Source organism: Ammospiza nelsoni, chromosome Z (genome assembly GCF_027579445.1).
Source record: "Ammospiza nelsoni isolate bAmmNel1 chromosome Z, bAmmNel1.pri, whole genome shotgun sequence".
Classification (NCBI taxonomy): Eukaryota; Metazoa; Chordata; class Aves; order Passeriformes; family Passerellidae; genus Ammospiza; species Ammospiza nelsoni.
The window spans coordinates 52,299,425-52,326,624 of record NC_080669.1 but is presented as its reverse complement, the minus strand read 5'-3'; the positions used below and the strand labels follow the sequence as shown (position 1 = coordinate 52,326,624).

The 27,200-nt window shown below is 38.6% G+C and overlaps 1 protein-coding gene across 1 annotated transcript in view; it reads left to right on the top strand.

Annotated features, from left to right (window-relative positions):
- Nucleotides 1-27,200, top strand: part of ZSWIM6 (zinc finger SWIM-type containing 6) — a 107,874-nt gene that overhangs the window by 70,754 nt on the left and 9,920 nt on the right. Inside the window, exons 5-10 of the mRNA XM_059492956.1 lie at nt 13,954-14,133; nt 15,644-15,820; nt 16,116-16,262; nt 19,071-19,217; nt 21,428-21,688; nt 25,465-25,600. Coding sequence (XP_059348939.1) covers nt 13,954-14,133; nt 15,644-15,820; nt 16,116-16,262; nt 19,071-19,217; nt 21,428-21,688; nt 25,465-25,600 — 1,048 coding nt within the window. The remainder of the gene's footprint in view (nt 1-13,953; nt 14,134-15,643; nt 15,821-16,115; nt 16,263-19,070; nt 19,218-21,427; nt 21,689-25,464; nt 25,601-27,200) is intronic.

The following is a 27,200-nucleotide window of genomic DNA, read 5'->3' as shown; positions in this document are numbered from 1 at the left end:
TTGTCATCTCTGTGCCCCTTCTCTCAGTCTCCTCCAATGGGTCCATGTCCTTGCTGTGCTGTGCCCCCAGAGCTGATGCAGCCCTGCAGGTGGGGTCTCAGCAGAGCAGAGGGGCAGAATCCCCTCCCTGCCCTGCTGCCCACCCTGCTCTGGATGCAGCCCAGGACATGTGTGGCTCTCTGGGCTGGCAGTGCCATGGCTGGGGTATGTGCAGCCTCTTATCCACTAGTAACACCAAATGCTTCACTGCAGGGCTGCTCTAAATCCCTCTCAGCCTCTGTTGATACAGGGTGTTATCTGAAGGGAAAATCAATACAACTTGAAAGTTTTTTGGGATGGCACATGAGAGGAAAGATAGAAAGTAACCACAAGCATTGCTTTCCTAGATATCAAGTGCTGTAACAAACTACTAACTAGTAGATACACAAGTGTGTGGGAGGTTAAAGACAACCTGATTTAAAATACAGTGGTAAATCTAATTTATTCCTCTGAGAGGTAATTCACTGAGTGTATGAGTGAACATATTAACATGTCTGTCTTAGCATTCCAAACCTTACTACAGGTGTCTTGGAGGCTTTCCTAAAGCAAACTGGCGACACGCATGGCCTAAATGGAACTGCATTGTGATTCATGGAATTTGGATTAGAAACCTGTGTTCTCATTCTGGAAAGGCTTTTCAAGTCTAGACTTAAAGAAGTCTGTTTTGATGTGCTCTGGTCAATATGGCTACGTTCTGAATTATGTGGCAGAAAACATAAAAACATTTAATAATAAACAAGCAAAAGTTTACAGATGATGTCCTGTGAGACATTATATAAGTAATGTAAAGAAGAGAGCAAATATCATAATGCTCTTAATGTAATTTAAAGTTCCAAAATCAAACTAAATGAAATCAAATCGAAGTAAGAGTAATATGCTTCATTTAGAAAAGAAGTCTCAAATGCAAAACTTAACTTTTGCACTCTTAGAGGTCAAAAATGATCATGATTGAATCAGATACCAACTGGTGGGATAAGATTGGATATAACCTGTACAGCAAAAATTATGTTCGCTCTAGTTGAAGGACTCGGCTAATAAACTGCTAATTACCTATACTTCTATGACCAGAATCCTTAATATCATAGCATGCAAGGCTCTGTTGGAGTCTAGAAATAACTGCAAGTTTAACCACCATTTTTATGGTTGTTTTTGCCAAGCAAGGCACATGCCTAGCTCGACATACATGGAACAAAATTGTATCCCAGGATAGTGAAACCTGGAGGGTCTCATGCTTCATTGCTTATGTGGGTTGAGTTGGTAGGTGGTGGGAGAGGCAGAAATGTGTTCTCCATCTGTTACCTGTAGCAGTCTTGCCACATGCTGTCAATAAACAAAAAAGTTTTTTTAAATTTTTGTAGTGGCTCCTCTTGTTTCATCAGTCTTCTTTAACATCATTTTCTTGACAACACCTATCTGAAGGTAGAGGAGGTAGAATCTATCTTTTTGCAAATTTTTGCCAATAATAAATACTTTTGGATTAATTGAATATGGTTTACCTCTATTTAATCAGAATCCTAGATGTCACTTCCAAAAAGCAGCCTTACCACTGCCTGACCTGCTGTATTTGCAGACTGAGGCATACTGTATTGTTTCAGTTCTGGACTGCTCTGACACCTCTTAAGAGAATCAAAATATGTTGATCTTGTACCATGGTTTCACTTGCAAATACTCTTCAGTCACACCAGGCGGGCAGTAGGCAAAGGGTAGAACTTAACTTGATTCTTCCATCTCCATGATTCTATGATTCTAAACTGTCTATTTCTTCTCCCCACTGATAGGATATCTTGGTTCCTTCCACTGGTGCATAGCAGGTTACCTCCAAGATGCTGTTAGTTGTGTGAATTGCTCCAGATTAACTCCTACCTGATGTGAAGGCTACAAGCTTCTGCAGCGTTTTTGCTAGGATCTTACTTTACTTGAGTTTCCCTCTTTTCACATAAAACATTACTTTTTCCATGTGAAACTTGCATCTCAAGAAAAAAAAAATGAATGTACAAAAAGTTCAAGTAGATTTTAAGGGAGACCAGAGTTACAATAGTAGACTGCAGAGGGAAAATCAGGGTCGCCCCAGCAACACATGATCTGTTCTAGTAGAAGAGGTAACTCAGACACTGAGTTTAAAAGAGTCATGCTATCATGGTGTTACAAAGAAACATTGGCTTGTTATCTTCTTGAGTGTCAGAGAACCAAAATATTGATGGAAGATGTGAGACACAGGCCTCTGCATATTTAACGTTTTTATTACCTGTTCAGAGTAATCTGGAGGCATATATATATATATATATATATATAATATATATAATGTCTTTCAAAAAAAATCTTTTAGCTGTACTCTCATGTACGTCACAGGTAGGTAGCCATTTGTTGTCGTTAGGGAGAATTTTAGGGCGTACAAAGTAAGTAAATATAGACTCTGCTTAATAAAGGCTCTCTTGCTTGCCTTGGTATTCTGTCTGCCAACTGCTAGGCATATGGCCACTTTGTCAGTTCCATCTTGGCATAGACTTTTAAGCATACTTAAATGACTTCAGCTTTGCTCCTTCACTGGGTCATTTGAACCTTTCATTAGAATTTAAGTGATGCTTCCTGCCTGGCATTGGGTGTTGGCAAGGGTATTGGAAGGACACACTGAGCTTTGATCATAGTTCCTGTTCAAGTTTGTGGTAAATTGCTGATTTCAGTAGAAGTCATTTTGGGTTTGAATGAAGGTGCTAATTTAAAAACAACAACAGTGAAACCCTGCACACCTAAAATAAAAATGAAAAAAACTCCTAAAAATCCCTGAAACATCCATTCAAGACCCCCAGATGAAATACTTTAGGTCAGTATGAATCTGGCAATTTTTTAATGTAAAATCCTAATTTCTTGAGCAAAAGCATCGTGTTAATAAAAAAAGGTCTAGATCTGCCCACATAACTAGGCAGTTGTTTTTTAAAACCTCTAGATAGGGAGTAAAATAAAATAATTGCCTAGCAGATTTTCCTGTTCAACATCAAGGAATGGGATAATGCTACTTATGGAATGTCAGAGGTATCCTGTTGGAAAGGTTACAGGTCAGAGCTCTAAGGCTTGCTCAGATGCTTCTCAAGCTAGGAGAATTTAGATGCAATTTCAGTGATGCACTGGTGATTACTTCCAACTCACCACAGTAATACATCAATTCCACTTCGCAGAGTTTAAAGCAGAATTGGAATTCTTCACATCACTGTTTAAATGGTATCCCAGTATATACATTTCACATGCTGTTTTTTAGGTGTTTGACTCATGGTGACCATGGTTGAAGAGTTTAGGATATCATAATGATTAATTATCTGAAGCCCCTTGGTTTTCCTTTTAATTAAATTGCACTGGTAAAATGGAGTATGGAAATGGAGACGCAAAATAAATGCCTGGTGATGCCTGTTGAGCTGAGATCTCTGATTTGAAGGAAAGCTTTCTTTGTAATCTAGAGAGAAACAAAATGGACTCTGTAATCTTAGTAGATGGGCAAGTCATTAATACTCATCCATGAAAAACAAAATAAAAGTTGCTTGTTCTCATCAAAAATAAAAAGATTTCCCTAAAAAAGGGGGGAAATTGACTTTGTACTCCAGCCCAGGGATCATGATGGCTGTGAGGCTCTGTTTTGGAATTAAGTGTTGAGCGCTGCCAACACTGGGAAGAGACTGTTTTGTCAGCACATGGGATCTGCAAGTTAATTGGTGTTTTCTGCAGGCTTCTGGCTGTGAAATGAAATTGGAAGCCCTTTAGCCACATGGATATTACAGGACCTGAATACAGAAGTCACATGTCACCATCAGGGCCCACTGTGAAACAAGAGTGTTCCCACTTGAGCACTGTGCCATTACAGATCATTTAAATACGGGGATTGCATTTAAACTAAAAGCCCCATTTGCCTCTTACTGCAATTTAGCAGTCCTCTTAGCAAAAGCTAAGTGACAAATTAAATGAAAAAACTGTCTACATTTTTAAAGCTGTAATGCAAAACAACTTTTTATTGCTTCTCATGTGCCATGAATGAATCATTGTACTTGTCAACCCTAAACCAGGCCATAATTAGACCAGCTACTGTTATCAGAGTAGGGCTGCTCTTGTGACAGCTTAATAAAGCTGCAACTCTTAAATTAAATCCCAGATGCTTAATCTGATGAAAGCAGTCAAGTAGAAGAATCTAAGACAAGTATCTACTGCTTGATGGAGTGATGGAGCCCAACACCTTGTCAACGTGTAGATTATAGGATCAGGTTTTTTCCTGTGAGCTACCATTTTCAGTATCTTTATATCCTATTGCTTATCTTCAGGGTGAAGCAACTTTACATAATTTGCATGGGTTTGTTCCAAAACAAGCATTTCTACTAGATTTCCTCCATTTTGATATTTAAGAACTCCTAAAGCAGGAGGGGAGTTGGGTTTTTTTAGAATCAAGGATTAGTTTCTTGTGAAGTAGAAATGTGATGGCATTGTCATGGGGGAGAAGTGTCCAAAGAGGTCCTTGGCAAGGCAAGGCAGTGAATAGAGTTGGTGAATGTGTTGTGGTTTTGCTTCATGCTGATCCAGGTCTCTCTTAGTCATCTTATTTTATGATGTTGATGAGAACTTAAATGGTACTCTCTGTGTTCAGCTGGGTACCTCCACATTTATTGTGTAATCTCTGTATCTCAACCACCTATTGGAATCTAAAGTGTTTAAGTGCAGGAACCTGTTGTGGTACTGAAATGAGCCTCATTCAAATGATAAAGCTCGTCCCAGTGGCATTCTTGCAGTCCTTTCTGTTGTATACTAAATGTATACTAGCATATTAAATGGACCATTTCTATAAAGGAGTATGGTGGATAACATGGCTTTGCTGCAGTAGTTCTTAGTAGGTTTTCACTAGTACTTTGCTCTGTTGTATACCACTTTTTAATGTTGGGTCAGGCTGATAGTCTGTTTTGATTTCACACTTACTGGTATTTTGACCATTTTCTGGATTAGAATTATATAGTTTTGTGTTAAAAGTTAAACTAAAGTACTATTTTACAAAGTCATGTGATACAGAGAAATAGTACAATGTATTTCCTGATGGATTATGCCTAGATCTTTATTAGTAATGCTTTGCTCCTCATCTAAAGCTTAATTCTAAATGTTGAGGCTAGCAAAGGAATCATTATAGACTAATTAAGAGAGATTTAGTTACCATTTTGCCATAAGCAAACTAATGATCAAGTGTTAAATAATGTTGGTTTGTTGTTTTTTTTTTTAAACTTGGAAACCACTCTGAATTTTTTCCTGCTGAAAATTTATAGGCATCTCTAGAAAACAGCGTTAGATTCTTTTAGCCTTAACTGAATGAAGCTATTTTCTATCCATATTTCTGTCTCAGGCATTCCTTCCCTTTGCAGTTAGAGACAAACTTGTATGAATGGGACATGCCAACTGTTCTGAACAGATTATCTGTGCTTAGTGCTTAAATGGAGGGGGAAAAAGGACAAAAGCAGCTATGGTTGTTGCCAGTATGCCTCTAGAGGAATTCCTTCCTGGTGCCAGACTTAATGATTACTCCAGGGCTGGCATGAAAAAGAATGGATGAAGTTAAGCATTCCTTACAGTTTTGGTGCTCTAGTACCATTTTTCTGGACCTGCATACTTCTTGCAGTCTCTCTTTTTTGGGTCAGCCATTAGTAGAGATAATTTCCCTGTATTTTATGTTTTTTATAAAACAGTACAGCAAGACTGAGTTTGAAATTCAACTGCCAAGTTTATATGCTTATTGTCTTAATATTGTTGAATACACCCACTTATAATTGCATCATGTATTGCTTAAAGCTGAAGAAAGTATCCATGCCCTGCTCATGTAGAAAATAAAGTTAACTTCAGATTTCTAAGTATAGATTAGTCAGTTGTACATAGGGCATTTGTGGCCTTGAAATGAAAGCTGTAGGAAGTCCTGTTTTTGAAGGGAGATTGGATGCACCATTTCCCTTGGTCTTTCATTGTGGGCCTTTTCTAGGTAGAGTGGTATCTTACACATATTTGTGTCTTAAACTGTATCATATCCAGTAGGCTGTCTTTGCTTAAGTAATAGTTACATTAATACTGTTTAGTCTCAGCTGTCTTATGAAACACATTTACCCTCAGGTTATGCACTTAAGGTGACACCTGCTTTTTCACAGAACAAGCCGTTGATTTATATCAGTGTCTTTGAATGATTTCTGTTGTTGGAGGTGCTAAATTAACAGTAGGTCAGAATTAGCATCACAAGGCAGTTTTGCTGTTCTAAGACCTGAGTTATGGATGATGACTTAAATTGCTGTCATGGCCCTACAGTGTCTTGGTTGATGCTGTCACCTTCATTTCCTCAGTGAATGAAGCCAGGCTGCTGTTCTGCAAAGATGGATTTTGTCCACCTTCTCTGGGGATCATTTCCTTCTTCCTCCATTACTGACATTGCCATTATAGTATTTGAAATGAGGGTGTATGTGAGGCCAGAGTATGACAGTAAAAATGGGGGTTTTTAGGTAATTTCACAGAATATTCTGTGAGTTGGAAGGGACCCAGAAGGATCATTGAATCCAGCTCATAAGTGAATGGCCCATATGGGGATCAAACCCACAACCTTATGTTATTAGAACCATGCTCTAACCAGCTGAGCTAATCCTGTGGCATTTATCAGATTTCAGAAATAATGGTCACAGTAATTACCTTTAGTGTGTAAGCATAGCTTGAGGGGTTTATTTTTAATGCCGTACAGAAAGTTGCATTTCTGTTCTGTTTAGTTAGTTGGAAAGTACTTCAGGTTTTTTGTAAGTACCCACATTAAAGCAGTTGTTTTTGTTTTTTTTTAATTCCTGTGATGTTGAACTGATTTACTTGAAAATGTCCTAAAAAATGATGTGTATTGAAGCTGGTACACAATTCATTGCAGCCCTAACTGTGGAATCATGTCTGCAAAGATTAAGGACAGAGTTTTACTCTAAGCCAAGCTGATAGTGTTATTTTCCCCTAGTGTTATTTTTCATACTTCAGTAACACTGGCCTACCATTCAATTTTCCAATGTCACTTCTAGTAAATACTAGACCTAGAGAGAAGTGATAGATTCATGGGGAGAAATTACTGAGTCTTCACTGACTTCTGAGCTTTACATCTGGTTCAGCCATGTAGCCTTGTGCTATTTTCCAATCTTTTGTCTTTTTCCAGTATTCCATGAATACTGGAAAAAAAAATTGGAAGTGAGAGATGCAAGAATATCAAGCCACTTGGGTGTGTGTCAAGTCAAGACAAAGGAAATCCTTTATAACTATCTGTTATATAGACAAAAAATTTTATAGGGAAGGTAGTTCTTCAAAACCCACTAAACGTAGCTGAAAATTACAATCGGAGCTGGAGAAATTTAACTAAAAACTAAAAATAACCTTAGAATTTTGCATTGTGGTAAGTAGTCAGTAAGCTGTCTAGCCAGGCACCTGCTAGATTCTTTCTTGTATTAGAAGTTGTAATTGAAGTCTGCTGTTTTTTTAAAAACTCAACAGTCATGTTTGGACTGGAAGGTAAAAGTGACTTGTGAAACAAAAGTGTAGGAAGGAATTCAAACTAGACAATCAGAATGTATTCCTTTGGTCAGTTACAGTGCATTATTTATGTTCTGTGAGAACAGTTGTGGCAATTGTAATTCCCAGTATGACTGGGAGTGTTTGCACTTGCTCCGTGTTTTTGTTTGTTTGTTTGTTTGTTTGTTTGTTTGTTGTGATTTTTTGTAAAGGAGATGTATTTTTGTGTCTCTGCTTTATTAATAGCTTGTTTTGTGGGACAAACATCTCCTGTTCTGCCTCTTCTTTAAAAATTACCTGTGAGAGGAATTCATTCATCTCAAGGATAAATTAATATGGAAGTAGCTTAATGCATTTATAGTTACAGTCACATCAACTTTCTGAAAATTCTTGAAGTCTCTGAAGATAGACTGTTCCTACTGAGAGTATATTGCTAGATAAAGTAATTGGTAAAATATCTGATACATATTTTGGTCAGGAGCATACTTTGTGTTTGCCGCCTAGCTGTAAATATTGGCAGCTAGTTAAAATTGTGAAGAGTTATATTAAGATAAAGGACCGTTTTTGTACTATATATGTTAGTATTAACCTTGCTTTTGCCTTCACTTGATTGATTGTAAACAAATCATTAGATAGTTTTCTAAATATGAGGAAAGTTAATCAGTAAGGTTCATTTGCAGGTTCTTTATACTTTTCTTCAGCTTTGTAGACTAATAGCCCCTGTCTTGCTACAGTGGTTAGGTTGTAGAGCACTATAGATGCAACAGGGGTATCTAATGAACATGTGACTGATCCTTAATATTCTCTTGGGGAGATCATAGTCCATTGACACACTGTAAACTACACCTTTCAAGCAAATTCCTGTTCTTTGAAAACCTTTGGAACCCTTTGGTCAAATGGCAGAGTGTCTGCAAAGATGCAGGAATTTTTAAAACATTCATGAAAGGTCATAACCCAGAACAACAGGCTCATGCAAAATGTCTGAAGCATGTGGTTAATTCCTTATTCCGTTGTGTTAAAAGTTGAAAACACAGAAAGAGAAAGCAGAAGTTTGTAGTTACTTGAAACAGAAATCAGATCACGTGGTTGCTGATAGCTTAGAATAGGATCTCAAGATGTAAATACCTGTTTCAGCCAAATGCACATGTGCCTTTAACCCTTATAACAGCAGCGGGCAGCAAGAAAGAGAAGCTTAAGGAATTAGGTATTTTATTTTGTCTCTGTTTTACACTTCCCCTCTCTGAAATGCATGCTTGGAGGTTAGCCTGCAGAAGGGCGGTGATTCCCTCATGCCATCAGCTGCAGGTAATCTATGGTGTTAATCAGGCAGCTAGTGTGAAATGCAGGGGGAGGAGTGATTATGCTATCACACACAATACAGTCAGCATGAAGCACTTGTCACGACCAATACATCAAAGTTTAATTCACTAATAGAATGAATTAGTGCAAAATTAAGCAGCGCTGTTCTCCAAAAAACACAACACCAAACAAAACCTTTTTCCCTGAAGGCTAAATATTGAAACCAGAATGCACTAAGGTATGTTTGTGAATAAAATTGCAACTTGGGTGCAACTGAGTGCTGAGAGTAGTTTTCCTTGGTGTTCTGATTGAAGAGGGAATAGTCCTGAAGCACTTTGCCTGTCTTTGCCATTCTGTAAAGGCAACTGTTTAATTGGAGCAGTCTCCAGTGGGACTTGTGATTATGCTTTGTTCTGGTGGAGATCTCTCCGTCCCTGGAGAAGGGCAATGGCTTTGCCCGTTATTCTGAAGGCACTTGTCCTTGTCATTCAGAAGCAATAAACACCACATAGTGCCTTCTTTGAGGTTTCCAAGTGGCTGTCCCAGTGAAAGTGGGTATGTGTTTAAAATACAGATGGAAACCACTTTAAAGTCCTTTGCTGACACTTATACTTCAGAGCGTTCATAGGTTCTGTCTGCTAGTATTGTTTTTCTTGCACTTTCAATGCTGGGAGATTATGCTTTTGTAACAGAATTGATTAGTCTCAAGTGGGGCACAGTGGCAAGTGTGCTGCAGGTGTTGAAGCAGTCTTGTCTCTTGGGCAGAGGGAATGATCTTGATTACCTGGCTACATTTTCTTTGAAATGGTCAAATACTACTCCTGTAGCTTCTTTTTTAAGATGAAGTTGTGCATTAATGGAAGGGGCAAAGAAATGTTACAGCACCTGTTTCTTGAATATTTTAATTTTGGAAATGCACTGTATACTTGATCTGAAGTATATGAAATGTATAATTCCAACGCAAAGGCCAAGTCCTAGCAATTGATTACACAGGTGTTGTGAATGAGGAAATGCTGGCCCAAGCTCAGCTGTACAGCAACCCTGACAAAGATAGCATGATGTTTTTTGGAAAAGCAGAGTGTAATCAAACAGATGAACAGAATAGTATGCTGGGTCCTCAGTATAGCTTCATGGATACGTGTGTACACAGGATGTGTAGTTATCCTACTGTTCTATACTACATCTACTTTTACAGTGACTTAAAGCTCTTAGCATTTTTTCAATTTGCGTATTTAAATCCTGATCAATGTAAATGCATGCTGACCCCTAAATTCAAAGATATGGATGTCTCCAGAGAAACATAAAAGTACTCATATTCCCTTGTATGTGCAAGGAAGGCCTGCGTGTAAATTTTTCCTCTTTTTTTTTTTTGGTCGTGTGATTAACACTAAAGATGAATGATAATTATGCATTTTCAAAAGGAGGTCTGTCTGAACCAAAGGTCTGTTTTGGCAAAGCTGCCTTTTTTCAGGTCGAGAGATTAGTGTTGAATCAAAATAGGCAATTCCTCACTGCAATGTGACAGCTCTAATACCCTTTCTCTTGTGAAATAAGCATCAAATTGCAGTTGCAGCATGGCATATTTTCCAAATATTTTCTGGCGAAAACTTCTTGTATATTGAATTGTGTTTGTTTTGGCATTGTGCTATGGAGAGTTTTGTACTGAAAAGACATAGGATAGAGTCCAGGAATTTAAACAAGAACTTCAGTTGTGTTCTAGTAGCGTGAAGTTTGGGGTGGGGGGAAGATGTGTCAGCATTCTGAGAACCAGTAATGAAAAAAATCTGGGGAAAAGGAGATAGGAATGAGAGAGAGCTATGTTAGAGAGAGGCAGTCTGTAAACACAAATATTTTCTCTGGGGTTTTGGTGTCTCTTTTTTAAAAGTGTTATTATTTAATGAGACTTTTGTTCATATTGTAGTTTGCATTGGTGACATCATTAAATGTAATCAAACATGTAAACTTAAGAATGTATTTTGGAATGCATTCCAATTTCTTTGGAGCATGAACTGTTGCCAACAGCAGGTTTTAGGCTGAAGTCACTAGAAATTGATTTTGATACCTTTCTTGCAGATTATGAGTACCTGGCCTTCATTTTATCCATCAGCCGTTTCTGTAGTAAAGGGTGAACATGATCAGCAGTTTCCACAAATGGGAACCATCAGGCAGAAATAGAAACTCCCTTGTTTGAGACTAGGGTATGCCTTCAGGTTGGTGTTGACATTTCACGGCTAGTTCATGGGGGCTTCCACTGAGCAGCATCAGAGTCAAATAAGAATATCCTCCTCTAGGCTCCTGCCATTTGACATATGATAAAGTCTGGGCACAAGTGAACATTTTCCTCAGATTCTTCAGTGTGGGGAGCAGGGCGGGAATCAGTGAATTGAAACAGCCAGAATGGAGCACATGTCAGGGGAGGGGGAAGGTGTTTAGGGAGCAGAAGTAAGAAGAGATATGAATAGAGGTAAATGCATACACCTGGGGCAGGGATGGAGAGAAGGAAAAAAAATACACCAAAACAAACCTCACTAAAACCCAAAGTAACCCAAAAGACCTAGAAATCCAAATAGATTGAAGAGTCTGGGATCAGTGGCATTATGCATCCTTCTTCCAGGTGGTACACTTTGTAGCACTACAGGAGCTCTTTCTGTTCCCTTTTTTTCTTGTGAGTTTTGTCTCATCGTCCTCTTCCTGCAGGGAATCAACAGCCATCTAAGCTGTTTGAGATCTCACATGTTGCATGCAGCTTTCTCTGAAGTCATAGGGAACAGGGTGCAGTTGTGGGTTCTGTTGAAATTTTAAGTGGGTTGTGAGGAGTTTATTGGAAGTACACTCGTTCTTTACATGAAAATTGCCTGAGTTTCAGAGACGATGACTACTAACAAGCCTAACTACATTCGTAGTTGACATAGTTTCCCACATGAAACTACAGATATTTTTAAAGCATGTTAATACTTTGGGTTATCTTGCCCTCTCCTTACAGATGTACCACATGTGTTGTGCAGCTTCCTTAGGAGGCTGGTCAGTTGTCTTGCCTCTAGGGGTGTTCCTTAGATGTAGAGGAAAAAAAGGCCACTTATTCTGTAGGGGTATGATGCAGTACAGTAGTGTGTGTTCTGCCTTGATGGATGATTGAAGTACTTACTGAGTGGATTTAAGATATTCCACATTGCTTTTGCTTCAGTCTGACTACGCTGGGATTGTGGTTACAAAGTATTACATTGGTGGGTTTTTGGGGGTTTTGGATTCTTTGTTGTTTTTTTGGTTTGTTTTGGTTTTTGTTTGGTTGTTCTTTGGTGGGTATTTTTTTGGGTTTTTTTTATTTTGGGGTTTTTTTCGTTTTTTGGGGGGGGCTGTGTTGGCTTGTTTTGTTTTTGGTTTTTTTTTTGTTGTTGTTTTGTTTTGTTTGTTTTTTGGGTTTTTTTGTTTTTGTTAGATGCTGAGAGGTACAGTGTTATGCCTTCAAGTCATACTTGATTCTGAAAATAAATAAGCAAGCCCACAACTGTTCTCTCCAAGGCTTTCCGTTGTGCTGCATCTTATGTTTTGTTTTACAGATAGCAAGAAATGCATACATTTTGTCTTGGGCAGTACTGAATCATTGATGCTTAATAATAAGAACCAGTTGTAATTTGACTCCTTTTGGAGAGTGAAGTGTGCTGGCAAGTGTGTTTAAAGAAAATAATATGTTAAAATAAAAAAGTAAGTTTTTAAAAGTGGTGTTGGCCTTATTCACACCCATGGCAAGTTTCAGGCACTTCCTGAACCCAGAACACTTGCTCTACTCTAATCCACTGTGCAGTAATAAAATGCAGTATTTAGTATCTCTCTGGTGTTTTGAATAGTAACATATTGTATTTTGTTTTGGTTTTCATATTTTTTTTATATTGCTTCCCCTAATATGTTAGTGTCGAATTGCAGGAGACTTAACCTTAAGAGAATCATGCTTTGTTTCCATTCATTTCTGTACTGGGGCCTACCTGAGTTACTTTAGGAATGAATGTGATGCACTGCCCTGTGCCCTGGATATCGATTTTGCATTTTTAGTTAGCAAAAGGATCCCAGAATGGAGGATATTTATTATCCTAGAAGGACCAGCTGCATTTTTATTCTTTAGCTTTTTTTCCAGCCTATCATGAACATTGTATAGTCTAAGCATTTTCTTGTGATCTCTTTTAGTGTATAAGGCACGTCCTTGATGAGCAAATGAAGTGTTGCTAAACAGTACTTTCAGATGTCTTCATGGTTCATGGTTCTGTCAAAGTTCAAGCTGGTGAAGGGACAGCTGATTTAGAGCAAAACCTTTCCATTTGAAAGGTTTGCTTCTAGACATCCAGATGCATTTATACCTGCTGTGCTAGATACAGTCTTAGGGAGCAGTTTATGAAATGGTGGTATGTGATATGTCAGCACAAATTAGCCTTCCCTTAGAACTCCCTAAACAGAAAATGTAAAACAAATTTTCTAGAGTAACCAAATTACTGAAGTAATTGGTATAAAAACGTCTAGTCCTACCACACTGCACAAAACTAGTGTGTTGTACTGGTTATCTGAGACCCAGATGCATTTGGGAATGAATTACATGAGTACTTCTGATGGGTTCTGAGTGTGAAAATATATGTTTGCAACATGCTTGTCTTACTAATATGTGTCTTTGGTGTAATGTGAAGCTGAAGGATGCTGATAGTTCTCATTAATATGAAACAACATTCATTTCTGATACAAGAATTAGAAGAAAAACTTGGTTAATGTAACTTCTGTAACATCTTTTTGCCTTTGACTGATGTTCCTTCCTGTCTGATGAGCCATACACTGGGAACTCTGGATTTCTAATATAAAAGACCTACTAATTAATGCCTTTTAATTGAGAAGGCTAGCTTGGAACCATCTTTCAGCTGCTTCAGATTGGCCGCGCCAGCCCAAGATCCTCTGTCAGGAGTTCAGTCTGTGCGGTGTTAAGCATAGCTGGGAAGCAAGCAGAGTAACCTTTGAGTGGAGGAAAAGTCTATGCTGTAGAAGTTTGCAATTAGTCATTGGCTGCTGCATGTTTTAATAGAAAACATAATTTAGCACTTTTTTTAAAATCAGGTGCTCTGTGGATGTGTATAGTCTTAAATCCCCACTGCAAGTTGGAGCAGAAGTCCAGTTGGCTAAAACAGCTGAAAAAATGGAACAGTGTGGATGTTTGTCCCTGGGAAGATGGAAACCATGGAAACGAGCTGCCCAATTTAACCAATGCTTTGCCTCAGGGTGCAAATGCTAACCAAGGTGAGCCTAAATGTATGCACTGACTGCAACATGTAACTTCTATCTTGTACACTCTAGCCTTGCAGAATTCAGCCCTTTTTCCTGGTACAAGTAACTTTCTTGTTGAGGACTGACCAGCGAAAATCAGTTGTACTAATGCTGTCTTTGCAGAAGAACAAATATGTGGTTTTTTGTTATGCTGGGGCTGTAACACTTTCAGAGCAGGTATTTGTGTTTTGTTAGGTCTTCTAACTCTTCATTTGATGCTTCTAAATATTTTTGCATGAAAATTGGATGTCGTTCAAGTGTGCTGTGTAAAAACCTGGTGTTTTTTGCTTGACTGTACTCTAGTATTCCTTCTGCTATTGGGGTTTTTATTTTGTTTGCAGTTACAAAGCCTTGATAGCTGTTTAAAGAGGGATCTTTTTTAAACTACATGAAACTTGTACGTGAGAAACTGAAGCATCTGTCTTAGGATGTGCTCTGTATGTGCCGTCTGCATTACTAGGTGTGTGTGGAGGGTGCAGCTGCAGTGCTGCCATATGGGGGAGGTGTCTTTGTACTCCGTATCATGCTTTCTAATCTCAAGTGTGATTATCACTCTGACAGAAGCTTTGCACGGTCATCTTCAGACAAAGATGACTACTAATAACTAGGCAAAGTGCAGGGTGTTTTTGCAGGGAAAACTGCTCATAGTCCTCAAACATTCTGCATACAATGGCAATAAAGTTACGATTAAATTTCTTAGTAGGTGTCAGATCTGCACTTCGTCGGGTTTATTGTTTTTCCTTTTTCTTGGAAGATCACCTGTGAAGGAAAAAGCTTGGTTCATTATTAAATTTCAGAGCTAGCCAGGAAGATAAGTTCTTTCAGCAAAAGACGTTTTAGGTATTTTGCTTGCTCATCATGTTCAGACCAACCTAGACATGCTGCTGATAACTCTGACATGGCGTCTGAGCATTGATGGATGCAGTGCTGTGTCGCTAGAAAAATTTTGCCATAATAAAATGTCCAGTGAGGATTATGTCAGCTCCATGGCTTCAGGACCTCATTCATTAATAATATTTGTTTATGTTCATGACCAACAAAGTTATACAAGTGCTCAAAGTTAGTGTCACTTCACAGAAAGAAAAACTACAAATCTTTGATGAACTTATCCCTCCTTTTGGCGATTGTGGATCTAAGGAGAGACACTGGGGATGCTCGAGTGCCATATACATTCTAGTTTGTACTTGCTGTTGAATGTCCTTCACCTCTAGCAGTTCTCTGTGTAGAGTCCTGTCTGCCATCAGCTGTGCTGGTTTCTGAATCTCTCTCTGAATGCAAGATGAATGGCACACATGCTGTCTGAGCTCTTGGGTAATAATAGGATGTGAAATGTCATCTGCGGGCTGCTTGGTGGAGAGAGGGCAAGGCAGACTGCCATCGGCTGGGGGTTGGTGAATGGGCAGAAGACAGGAACACTGAATGACTGATTCATGTATGAATGAGTAAAAGCTGATGCAGCTTTCTAAACCTGTGAAAATGACAGATTCATCGAACAGGCCACATCGGACAGTGTTTACTCGAGCCATTGAGGCGTGCGATCTGCACTGGCAGGACAGCCACTTACAGCACATTATCAGCAGTGACCTGTACACCAACTACTGTTACCATGACGACACTGAAAACTTGCTCTTTGACTCTCAGGGGTGGCCCCTCTGGCATGGTAAGTGGCTAAACCGGAAAGATGTTTCCATGACTTGGTGCTTTGTTAATTTTCTATGGCATTATTTTGAGGGGGGAGGTGGTGGGGAGATGGATGAAAAGCCTGGCAAAAAGAACAGAGGCTCCCTTGAAATGTTGGCTCAGAAGTAGTCCTTTAAGTCTCTCTTGCATAGTTTCAAAGACAAAACAAAACAGAAAAAAATTGAGACAAAAAAAGCCTTTTTGAGTAACCTAGCAAAACAGGCCATTGCATTTATGGAGGCATTGCTAATCTTCAGTTACTTTTTCTGTTTTAGAACATGTTCCTACAGCCTGCGCGAGGGTTGATGCATTACGATCTCATGGATACCCACGAGAAGCACTGAGGCTAGCAATAGCTATTGTTAATACACTAAGGAAGCAGCAGCAGAAACAGCTGGAAATGTTCCGGGCTCAGAAGAAAGGTAAATGTGAGGAAGAGGAGGGCAAAGGGTGTGCAAGTTGACAGTAACACCAGGAAGTTCACATGAGGAAACTGGTTTTGAAACTACAGTGAAAGAGATGGCTTTTAACTCTTCAGTCTGGATAGTGGTAAATGTCACATTCTGGATGTCAGAGGTTTTCTGTAAACTTTATTATGAGCTGTGCAGGGCTCTTATCAGCCTTTTCCAATATATATGCCATGACAGGGCCTTTATTCCAGTCAGAGGTTTTGGTTACACAATTAAAATAGTCACCGAGTTTACAGGGTCACTTTGCATTTGGCATGTCAGCTGTTTAATTTTTTTTTCTCTGATCTATAATTTTGCTGAGCATTGTATTATGAAGGGTAAGTCTAGAGGGTACAATGAGGCAAAGTCTGAACTACAAAAATTCATCAAATCTGGCAGTGTGTTCCAAGAGAATCGCTTATAATGCTTAAAATTTTAGTTTCTCTGTAGAGAGGGGATTGAGGTTTTGTGTGGGCCTTTTTTATTGGCTGTTTGATTGGCTGGGTTTTTTTTTTTTTTGTTTGTTTGTCTGGTCTTTTTTTTTTCTAATGCTGTTTTTTATAAAATGTTTTGTGGTATTTCACTGAGCACTACCATTGGTTTTTTTGAAAGGGTGTTCTCCTTCACATACAGTTTCTGTGGCACGTGATCCTTGCAACCCAAAATAATTCTGCTCTGAACCTTTGTAGTTGGAAGAGGCAGTGGATGAAGAGGGTGGCTTTGTGGTAGAAGAGTGTATGTAGAAAAACTGGAATTACTTTCTCAGCTGCTACACTAATCCTTTCATTCAAATTTTATTTTAGGTGTTCTCTGTTATTCTAAACTGTGTGTATCCTCATGCATTGTAGTCAGAAATACCAGTGTGAAATTATATGTGTAAATTTTTTAAGTATGTGTTCAGATGTTTTCCCAGAAATGAGCATTTAGAAGATAATATATATGCACCTAGCTGATAAAAAATTTAGCTGCAGTTCCTATGTGCCTCTGTATTTTTTTCACACAGAAAAAAGGAGTAAGTGGTTTTTTTAAATTTTTTTTTTGTAAAGAAGGGAGGTGTCTGTTTCAGTGTGTGTGTGTTCATACCACTGGCAGGTGTGAGAAATCTGTTGCAAGTGTGCTGGTTGTAATAGTGCTCCTTTTCATTCCCAGTTGCAGCATGTAGACATTCAGTACCCCTGTTAAATTCCTTTCCTGTTTCTGTAGCTATCACCTAATATTCTATTATCATTTTAACAAAGTGCATGAAATGTGATCCATCCTGCCTTGAAACAAAGTAGTTTGCGGTTTCTGTGTTATCACTCGCTGCTTTTTTTATTTTTTAATTTCATGGGGAATTTTTTAAAGACGCTTTTAATACCATAAAGTGTGCTTGTCTCTATAACCAGAAGCAAACTGCAGCTACAGCCCAGCTTTAGGCCTTTTGTTCAGCAAACACTCCATGGTTCTGCTTGGCTTTTATGTGGCTGATCTGATGTCCATGGAACCCCTTGTGTGATTTTAAGTTAAATGTCTCTGACAAGACGATTGAAGCCTTTGGTTGGCATGACACAAGAGAAGCTCATAAGTAGGCACAGCAGAATAAACAGAACAAAGTGAATCAGTAAGAAGTCACACTGATGAATCCTTCTTGGTAATATTCCTTACTTCTGCCTATTGTCTTTATTATTTGTTAGGTAATGGAATGATTTACATGAGTTTTTCATATTACATACCAATGGATTCTTGAAAAAAGCCTTTACCATCCTGACAGTCTGTCTATGTTTCATTTTGTAGCCCCCACACATTTAAATAGCAGAAAGCAGGACTTAAAAATTTAATGTGCATGGTTACTCAGATATATGATGCTTTGTGAACAATAGAGAGTGAAGGGAGGTACAAGTTAATGTGTGACAGGCAGAGGAGCAGAGCAGCCATAATGGCTTGTATACAGTTTTTAGAGAGTAGTCAATAATGCATCTGATCTCTCATTGTTTACTTGTGTCTGTATGTCTGGGAGGAAGAAAGCTGGGAGTGTCAAAGGGAAGTTGTTGCCATATGACATGAATTTGGGGAATAGCTAATACCCGTTACCACAATCACACTTCCTCCAATTCATTGCACTTTATGTTTTTTCTGTGCTCTAACCAAGTAAGAACTTGGGAATGGGCTACAGAAAAATACCGATGAAGGTATTTGTGGACTAAAATCTTAAAATGACCGAAAATGCACTTGATCCTATGAAAAGACAATTATTTCTTGTATATCTCATTTAAACATTTTTTTGGGGTTTTTTTTGAGTAACTGTCATCCTGAGTTTATTGCAGAGAGAGAGAGGTGCTGTATAAGCTCATAATTTATTTTCATTTATTTTAGTTTCATCAGATTAACTTAAAAATGTAAAAAGGGTACTGTGTCTTTTTGAGTGAGCAAATTGTAAATATTTTACCAAAAAAGTCCTTGTAATTCTTCAAGCAGACATTTTCAGAAGAGTTCTTGTAGTATCAAGGAAGAGATTTCAAAAGACATTGCCATCGAAATTTTTGACCTATAATACACTTTGCTAGTGCTCAAAAAATTTGGCTTCCATTCTTTCTCTTTTCTTATTCCTCATTTACATATTCACTAAGGGCAGTGAATTCACCCTGAAAGATACTATTTTCTCTTTCTATGCAGAAGCTACTGGAAATGCTTTAAATTCTGTACTGAGAGCATTTTAAGCAGTTTCACTTGTGTAATTGTTTTGATGGACTTACATGAGCTCTTTTTCCCTGCCTCCCTCGTCTCTGTGTGTTTTTGCCACAGATCTTCTCCACAGGGGAGTAACCTCAATAACAAATCTTGAAGGCTGGGTGGGACACCCTTTGGACCCCATTGGCACCCTTTTTGGTAGCCTGATGGAAGCCTGCAGGGTGGATGATGACAGCTTCCATGGATTCTCCGATTTCACGGGTAAGACCAAGCAAATGCAGCAGTCTGGTACATTTCTTCGTCTACTGGAGGTATTTTTCTGTCTTGCCTTTTTGAATCAGTTTCAAAATCACTGTTTCTATAGGATAGGAACTCACATTTGCATACCTTAGGAAAACGCAAGGGGGAGAAAATGTTTAAACTAAAAAGCACTTAAAAGTTACCAGTTACTCATTCTTGAAGAAAATTACATATTTCATGTTTGAAATAAAACCCCGTAAGACTTCATAGCAGCAGTCTTCTCCACATACATTGCACTGTTCTTGTTCTGAGAAATTGCAGGAAATCACAAGATCACAGAGTTGTTAAGTTTGGAAGGCACCTCTGGGGATCATCTAGTCCGCTTGGTCTGCTTGTAGCAGGGTCACCTAGAGCAGCACATTGCTCAGGTCTGTATCCATTGGGTTTTGAATAACTTCAAGTATGAAGACTATACAACCTTTCAGGGCAACTTCCTGCAGTGTTCAACCACCCTCATAGTTAAAACGTGTTTTCTTATGCTCAGATGGAATTTCCTGTATTTCAGTTTGTGCCCATTGCCTCTTGTCCTGTCACAGGATACCACTGAGAAGAGTCTGGCACTGTCTTCTTTACATTCTCCCATCAGATATTTATACATTTTGGTAAGATCCTCCTGAGCCTTCTTTTTTCCAGGCTAAATAATCCCAGCTCTCTCACTCTCATTACATGAGAGATGCTGCAGTCCATTAATCATCTTTGTGTTCCCACACTGGATCTCCTGCAGCATTCCCATGGGCTGGAGAGCCCACAGCTGGACACAGCACTCCAGATGTGGGCTCACTAGTGCTGAGCAAATGGGCAAGATCACCTACCTCAACCTGCTGGCAACACTCCTAAATATAGCCCTGGTTATTTCTTAGCTACAGTGTACATAATATTCCAAAACAATGACAAAACAATGACAAAACAATGACAAAACACTTGAAATTGGTAACATATATAGTCTATAAATGGTAGGAGTTGGAAAGTAGTGTTGCTATATCAATACATTATTCAGGATAGGGATAGGATATATACAGCTGTTTCAATTTCAGTAATTGCTCCCCTGGATTTTAACTGATTAATTCCTTATTTTCAGTCTCTTTCCACCTTTGGGGTAGCTTCTTAACAGTAGTGTGGACAGAAACTGGATTCATTACTTTACCTGAAGCTCTTTTATGTACACATCCACAATCTTCTTGGGGCTTTGCCTCAGAACTCCTTTTATTCAATTAGATTTTCTTCAGTAAATTTCTACTCTCTTACCCACTAGTTCTGGAAAAACTTTCAGTTAAAAATTTGGAAATCAGATTCTCTGCTGTTACTAAAAAACCAAAACAACCCCATGAAATAAAAATATTGTGTGCTGAAAAGTAACTTCCTTTTGTACACACACGTGCAATCTTCCAAGTGCATTCAGCCTTTCTATTTGTTGCAGTTGCCCATCTCCTTACATCTGACAACTACAACTTTTTGTTCCCAAATTAGACTGTAAAATGCTACAAGCTGAAATAGCATTTTGTCATATGTTGTGTCTGTGAAGTGCCAGATGAATTGATAGCACTCTTTAAAACAGTTTATGGCTTGGCCTGTGTGGGATTTGCTTGTAATTGTTACTAAAAGTAGGACTTCTAATGTTAACAATATGCATTTTTATCATAAGCACAAGTGTAACAAATTAAAAGCCTGAAAAGAGTGCTAGCAAACAGAGCATATAATAAAGGCGAGGAGGTCCTGGGCCTATTGTGTTTGCACAATTCTAATACCTTCAACTGATATCTACAGAGGTGTAAAAGCACTTACTCCCTTCCTCTTGCACATCAGGGCTTCAAGGAAATACAGAAATTGGTAGGGAAAGAAATTGGAATGGATCTTGCAGTTTTGGCCTCATTAACACAAAGCGGGAGGAGCTGCCTTTTTTAAAATTGAAAACCTTTATTTTCACTTGAGTGGATTATTTAAAACCAAATTATTTTTGTGTATTTCTGCTATGTGGAATTAGATGACCTATTTTAGATTGGAGTGCTGTATTTTGAGATTAGCTAATAATTTAAATAATTCTGAAATAGTAATACTAACAGTGAAAGCCTTTGTGAATGTGGCATTGTAGGCACATTTTATGGGTTTAAATTTTATTTTATGGGTTAAAATGGTTTACTGATGTGTTTTTCTTTTTGTGTCACCTCTTACAGAGAACCTGGGGCAATGCAAATCTCTGGAGTACCAGCACCTGCCTGCACACAAGTTCCTAGAAGAAGGGGAATCTTACTTAACACTGGCTGTGGAAGTAGCATTGATAGGGCTGGGACAGCAGCGAATAATGCCAGATGGCTTGTATGCACAAGAGAAGGTTTGTCGAAATGAGGAGCAGCTTATTTCTAAGCTACAAGAAATTGAATTGGATGATACTCTGGTGAAGATTTTTCGAAAACAAGCAGTCTTCCTATTAGAAGGTAGCTGAATATAGATGCTAACTGCTTCTCTAAACTGCCTGCACTTACATAAGTACACAGAACTAGCGTTCCTTCAGAAGGTGCCTTACATGCTTCAGATGGTTTTTTTGCTTAGAACTCCATGAAAGTTTTTATCAAGTCTCTTACGAGAATTGTCGTACTTTAGATATCATGTGACTGCAGAGATAAGGCGTATACTGACCTATAAAGTTTTTCTTTTAATTTTGAATGCACTTTGTTCTTTACATTTGTTGCATGTCATAATCTCAATAACCTGATTATATACTCCAGGCTAACTATTATATAACACAGTCATCAGTTATCAACAGTTCCCAGATACCAAAATTCTAAGTATTTCTTGTATTCTGCAAAAGGAACTATACTGGCAGCTTTATAATGTATTAAAGTTTTGACCACTGTGCCAAAGTGAAGAGCTCAGAAAATTCATGAGGCAGAAATGCAACATTTTATTTGTGAAAATAAAGAAGATTACTTGCCTTTGAAGTTTATGTCATAGGTGGAAATTAAAGTATTTGGCTTCAGCTAATGTTGTGGCTTCAGCTCTGGTCTTGTGCCTAAGTTATGACCATGACATGCCCTTTGTGTTTTGCAATTAGGCAGTGTTGAAATAACATCTGTTCATGGAAGTGCGTACTTTTGTCTTAACTTTGAAAAAGGCTTAACATGTAGCACTTAAGCATCGTGTTCAGAGAGTGATGTCATGGGTTCCAAGATTGTCTTTCTGGTTTTTGTGAATGGAAGAAAAAACTTCTGGGGAAAACATTGGCCAAAGGCATAATCCAGGTTTATGAAGTCTCGGTGAGACACCCAGATTTTGAGTGCATGCACATGGCATGAAGGGGAGTGTGGTACTGCCCTAGGTGAGTTGAGAGATGGCTGCACAACAGTCAGGTTTTACTCTGTTTTTGTGACACATTAGTCTTTTTAAATGTTGTCTTTTATGGAAGAGGTACAGTATGTTGCTTAGGGTTCCCAGCTTTAAGTGACTGTTTTTGCCTAGATTTGAAGCTGCAGCACAGTGAAGGTTTCCATAATGTTGTGTCTGTACTGCTGCTTTGTGGCCTTTGGACAAGAAAAGCTACTGTCTTGATCTAGCTATTAGCATACAGAATTCCTCTGCATTATAAAATCAGTTTGCCACATCTGTTAACTGGTAAGGGTGCTTTATGAGGAGAAGGCAGGAAAAGACATACTCTCCGACAATTCAGTTTACTGCTTTGATCACTGAAATTCTTTTAATGTTTTCTTAGAGTAGTAAAGAATAGTAGAGTAGTAAAGAATAAAACTGCCTAAAAAATTGCCATTGTGAGCAATGTGCAGCAGTTCTCTTGCATCAGTGTGTGATGAGAAATCTGGCTTTTCTGCAGTAGTTTCAGTGTGTTCCACATTAGGCAGGATCTGCCAGTTTACATGGAGGAAAAGCTGTGCAGTGATTTAAGGTGCTGATCATACCAATTGTGAATTTTTAGTTGAAATTTGGTAGATACAATAAAGAAAACTTAATCCAATATTAAGCTGATTTCTATGCGGTTAATGCAAATTAATGCGTGCTGTGTGTAGCTACCATTTGAGTGTGTGGGAAAGCAGAACATAAGACCGTTTTGCAAGAACTGTTCTGATTTTTTGCTTGACTGCTAAGTTAATGGCAAAACATATTTTCATATAAATGCTTTGTCATGTGTTCTTTGTGTCCTGACTGAGTTTTTGACTGGACCACCAACTGGCAAACATACATGAAATTGCTTCTTTCATTCAAACAATGCCAGCTAGATTTGAATAGCTTTCAACTTCATTTCAAATGGTTATGAGACACACTGTCACTTACTAAATCTTCTTTGACATTTCCTTTGCAATCAGCCTTGTTCTTTAGAAATGCCCATCTATAGAGCTCAGAATTTTTTCATGTCTAGTGATTTCTATCCTTGTATGTTGTGCTAAGGCAGCGGTCAAAAACATTGCTGAAACAAAAGTGCACCCACACAGCTCCATCCATCCATCCATCCATCCATCCTTTCAAGTGTGATGAGTTGGAGGCTTAGTAGAAGTAGTAGTAGGTTCTGGAACTGCTGAGTGCTATCTGTGCAATAATTGTCCTGTAATGTTTAATACAAGATTCTTATTCTGTATCTCGCTGCATTTAAAGCCTGAACCTCTTGTCACTGAAGTCAGAATAGAAAGAAAAACATAGTTTTCCTCTTAACAGGAATAACAGTCTTAAGTGTGCAGAAAAAATGTAGAAATAGGATTCAAATACACTGTGAACATTTGAAACTCAGCAAGTAAATAGTTGCTTTTAATCTTTTAATTTTGTTGTTGTCTATCATGATGCTGCTGTTATCAAATTGAAATCTACACCTTACTGAGAGAGAAAAATCCATTGCCCCAATAATAGGGGTAATTTTCACATAAATAAAATAGAATTTTTTTAAATCATGTGGGTATACTGGACTAACAGCCAGCTTTGGTGCATAATCTGACCTTGTGTTCATCATTGTAGAATTGTTCAGGTTGGAAAAGTCTGATAGTATTGTTGAGTCCAGCCATTAAGCCAGCCACCACTATCTTCACTACTAAACCCTGTTCCTAAGTGATAAATTCACACTTAATTTGAACACTTTTCATAATGGTAGTTCCGCCACTGCCTTGGGCAGCCTATTCCAGTGCCTGACCATCCTTTCAGTTAAGAAGATTTTCCTGATATCCAGTATAAACCTTGCCTGGCACAATCTGAAGCCATTTCCTTTTATTGTGTCTCTGCTTGTCTGGGGCTTTTCAGGCAGGGCTAGAGAATCATAAGGTCTCTCCTGAGCCTCCTTTTTTCCAGGAGTAATACCCCCAGCTCCTGCAGTTGCTTCACAGCACTTGTGCCCCAGACCCTGCCCCAGCTCCATTGCCCTTCTCTGGACTCTCTCCAGCCCCTCAGGGCCTTTCCTGCAGTGAGGGCCCAGCCCTGGACACAGCACTGGAGGTGTGGCCTCAGCAGGGCCCAGCACAGGGGGACAATCCCTGCCCTGGCCCTGCTGGCCACAGCATTGCTGATCCAGGCCAGGATGCCATTGGCCTTCTTGGCCACCTTGGTTCATGTCACTAGCACCCTGAGCAGCTTTCCAGTTACTCTGTTCCCAGCCTGTGGAGCTGCCTGGGGTTATTGTGACCCAAGGGTGGGACCTGGGACTTGAGTCATGACTGCATTCAGACCAAAGGGTTATTTAAATGCCAGTGTCAGGTCAGATGTTTGAGGGATCAGGTGCTGCTGTGGTGATTAGTCATGTAATTTCAATTAAAGATACACATTTTTCTATGGTTATCATTCTTTTTTCCTGGTGAATTTGTGATGAAGCAGTAGCACATTGACAGGATGCATGGGTATTGATGTGCATAATATAACTGTGGAGGCAGAGCTAGGATTATGACTTTCTACTTTTGCATACCAGGCTTACTGAGTGAGTCCCATGAAGTACTGTAATAATTCTGTCATTTGTATAAGCACTGGCAGTGTGCTTAGTATCATACAATTTGAAGTGTGTCTTGTTTTCCTAAATAATACGTGGTATTTAATATAACTGTAACACATTGTGTATATATGATGTGTTATCTGTTTCACTGAAAATACCAATGTAATTTCACCTTTTGTGAAGGTGAGGCGATGTCTTTAATAGCACTACTAGCTGAAGATATACTGAATGCTTTTAAAGGTTCAGAAATTGGGGTCTAGCAGTTTGTAAAGACTGACATTCTGTTTCTCTTTCCTGCAGGTGGACCATACAGTGGCTTAGGTGAAGTCATCCATCGAGAGAGTGTTCCAATGCACACATTTGCCAAGTATCTCTTCACCTCTCTCCTACCTCATGATGCTGAATTGGCATACAAAACTGCACTGAGAGCCATGCGGTACGTATTCATGAGTTATCTAAAAAGAGCACAAGTAGTAGATGTGGAAAGGGGGAAAAGGTTTGGTAAACAAGACCTAGTCTCTTTTCCTAAAATATACATTCTTCCATTCAAGGAGTCAAGGAGGTACTGTTTTGGTTCTGTCATCCATAAAGTAAATGGTACTTGTAGTAACTATATTATAATAATTTGTAAATGTCCAATTAATGTTTATTTATACTTGTAAAACCGGATTTTCTGTTTCAGATACTTCTAGAATCCCACATCTGGGGCACAAGGTTTTGTGTTATAAAGCCGCTTTAGCATATCGATTCTCCCACCCATGTAGTTGTGTGTGCATGATGATATTGGTAATGAAATAAGGAAAGAGGTATTTTACCATAAGCCTCAGGATTGTTTGCTGCTTAGTCTGCTCAGCAGGACAATTTGTTTCACTCACCTTTATAAATTGACTCTCACCAATAGATTTGAGTGGTGTAGTGAGAGCCTTTGTGTTGTTTAGTGCTTCATAACATCTTAACCTCTTCTGGGTGAATGCTGGGATCTAAACAGAGTAAATCCAATGACAGCAAAATGTCTGGTGTGCATCCCATTTGTCTTCAGTAATCAGGAAAAATATGTTTCTCAGGCAGTGTTCGGTGTGTGCTGTCTCAGGACTGGTCAGATTGGTAATGATATCTAAGAAAAAACTTCTGAATGGGTTTTCAGGGACCTAAATGATCATAGATAAAACTGTTGTCCACATAGAGCTCAGGGAAGAAAGTGGTCCCATCTGAATGTCTGCTCACTGTCAAGAACCTAGTGGTTGATAGTTGGCAAAGAATAGCCACAACTGAGCACTAAAAGCAGTCAAGTCTTAGATTATAAAAAAGAAAAAATGTTGAGTTTTCCTGGTCATTATCACCAAGCATGATTGCACAGTGATTGAGGGACGTCCTATCCATGTGAAGAGTGTTCAGCTTCATCAAACAGATTGTGTCTGTATGGCTTGGAGGTGTTTATTCTGGAGCTACTCTCTCTAAAAAGCTAAACAGGGAGAAAATAATTATTGTTTTTAAAGGACTAAATGGGAGGCCCTGCGTAAGAGCAAAATATAGCTGTCAGTTTAATCCAAGGGTCTGCTTAGCCTGTTGGGTGTTTTTCTGCCTCCAAGAATGTCTAGTAATGGATGTTATGGGAAGAGTCTAAAAAATGTGAAGAGTGACCATGCATACTTGCTGGTTACAGTTAGCATTTTAGGAAATAGATTGAGAAGACAAAAGTACATTACTGATGAACTATTGATAACATTAAAATGTGTGATCAGAAAGCTACACTGGGCCACTTAAGGTTTACTAGTCTTCTTTTATCTCAAGGTAAGTACATGAATTACTGATTATATCAGAACAGGAAGATATTACAAAATATCATGCCGGTCTTTGGTTGGTTTTGTTTTGTTTCATTGTTTGTTGTTCCTTTGGTTGGTTTGGTTGTGTTTGGTGTGATTTTGGTTTTTTTTTAAGGAAAAAAGTTAATTATTTTGTAAAACATACTTGTCATGTATTTACTTTGAGTTACTACCTTAAAGTATGTCTCAAGAGGTAGAGTTTGTATGGATTTT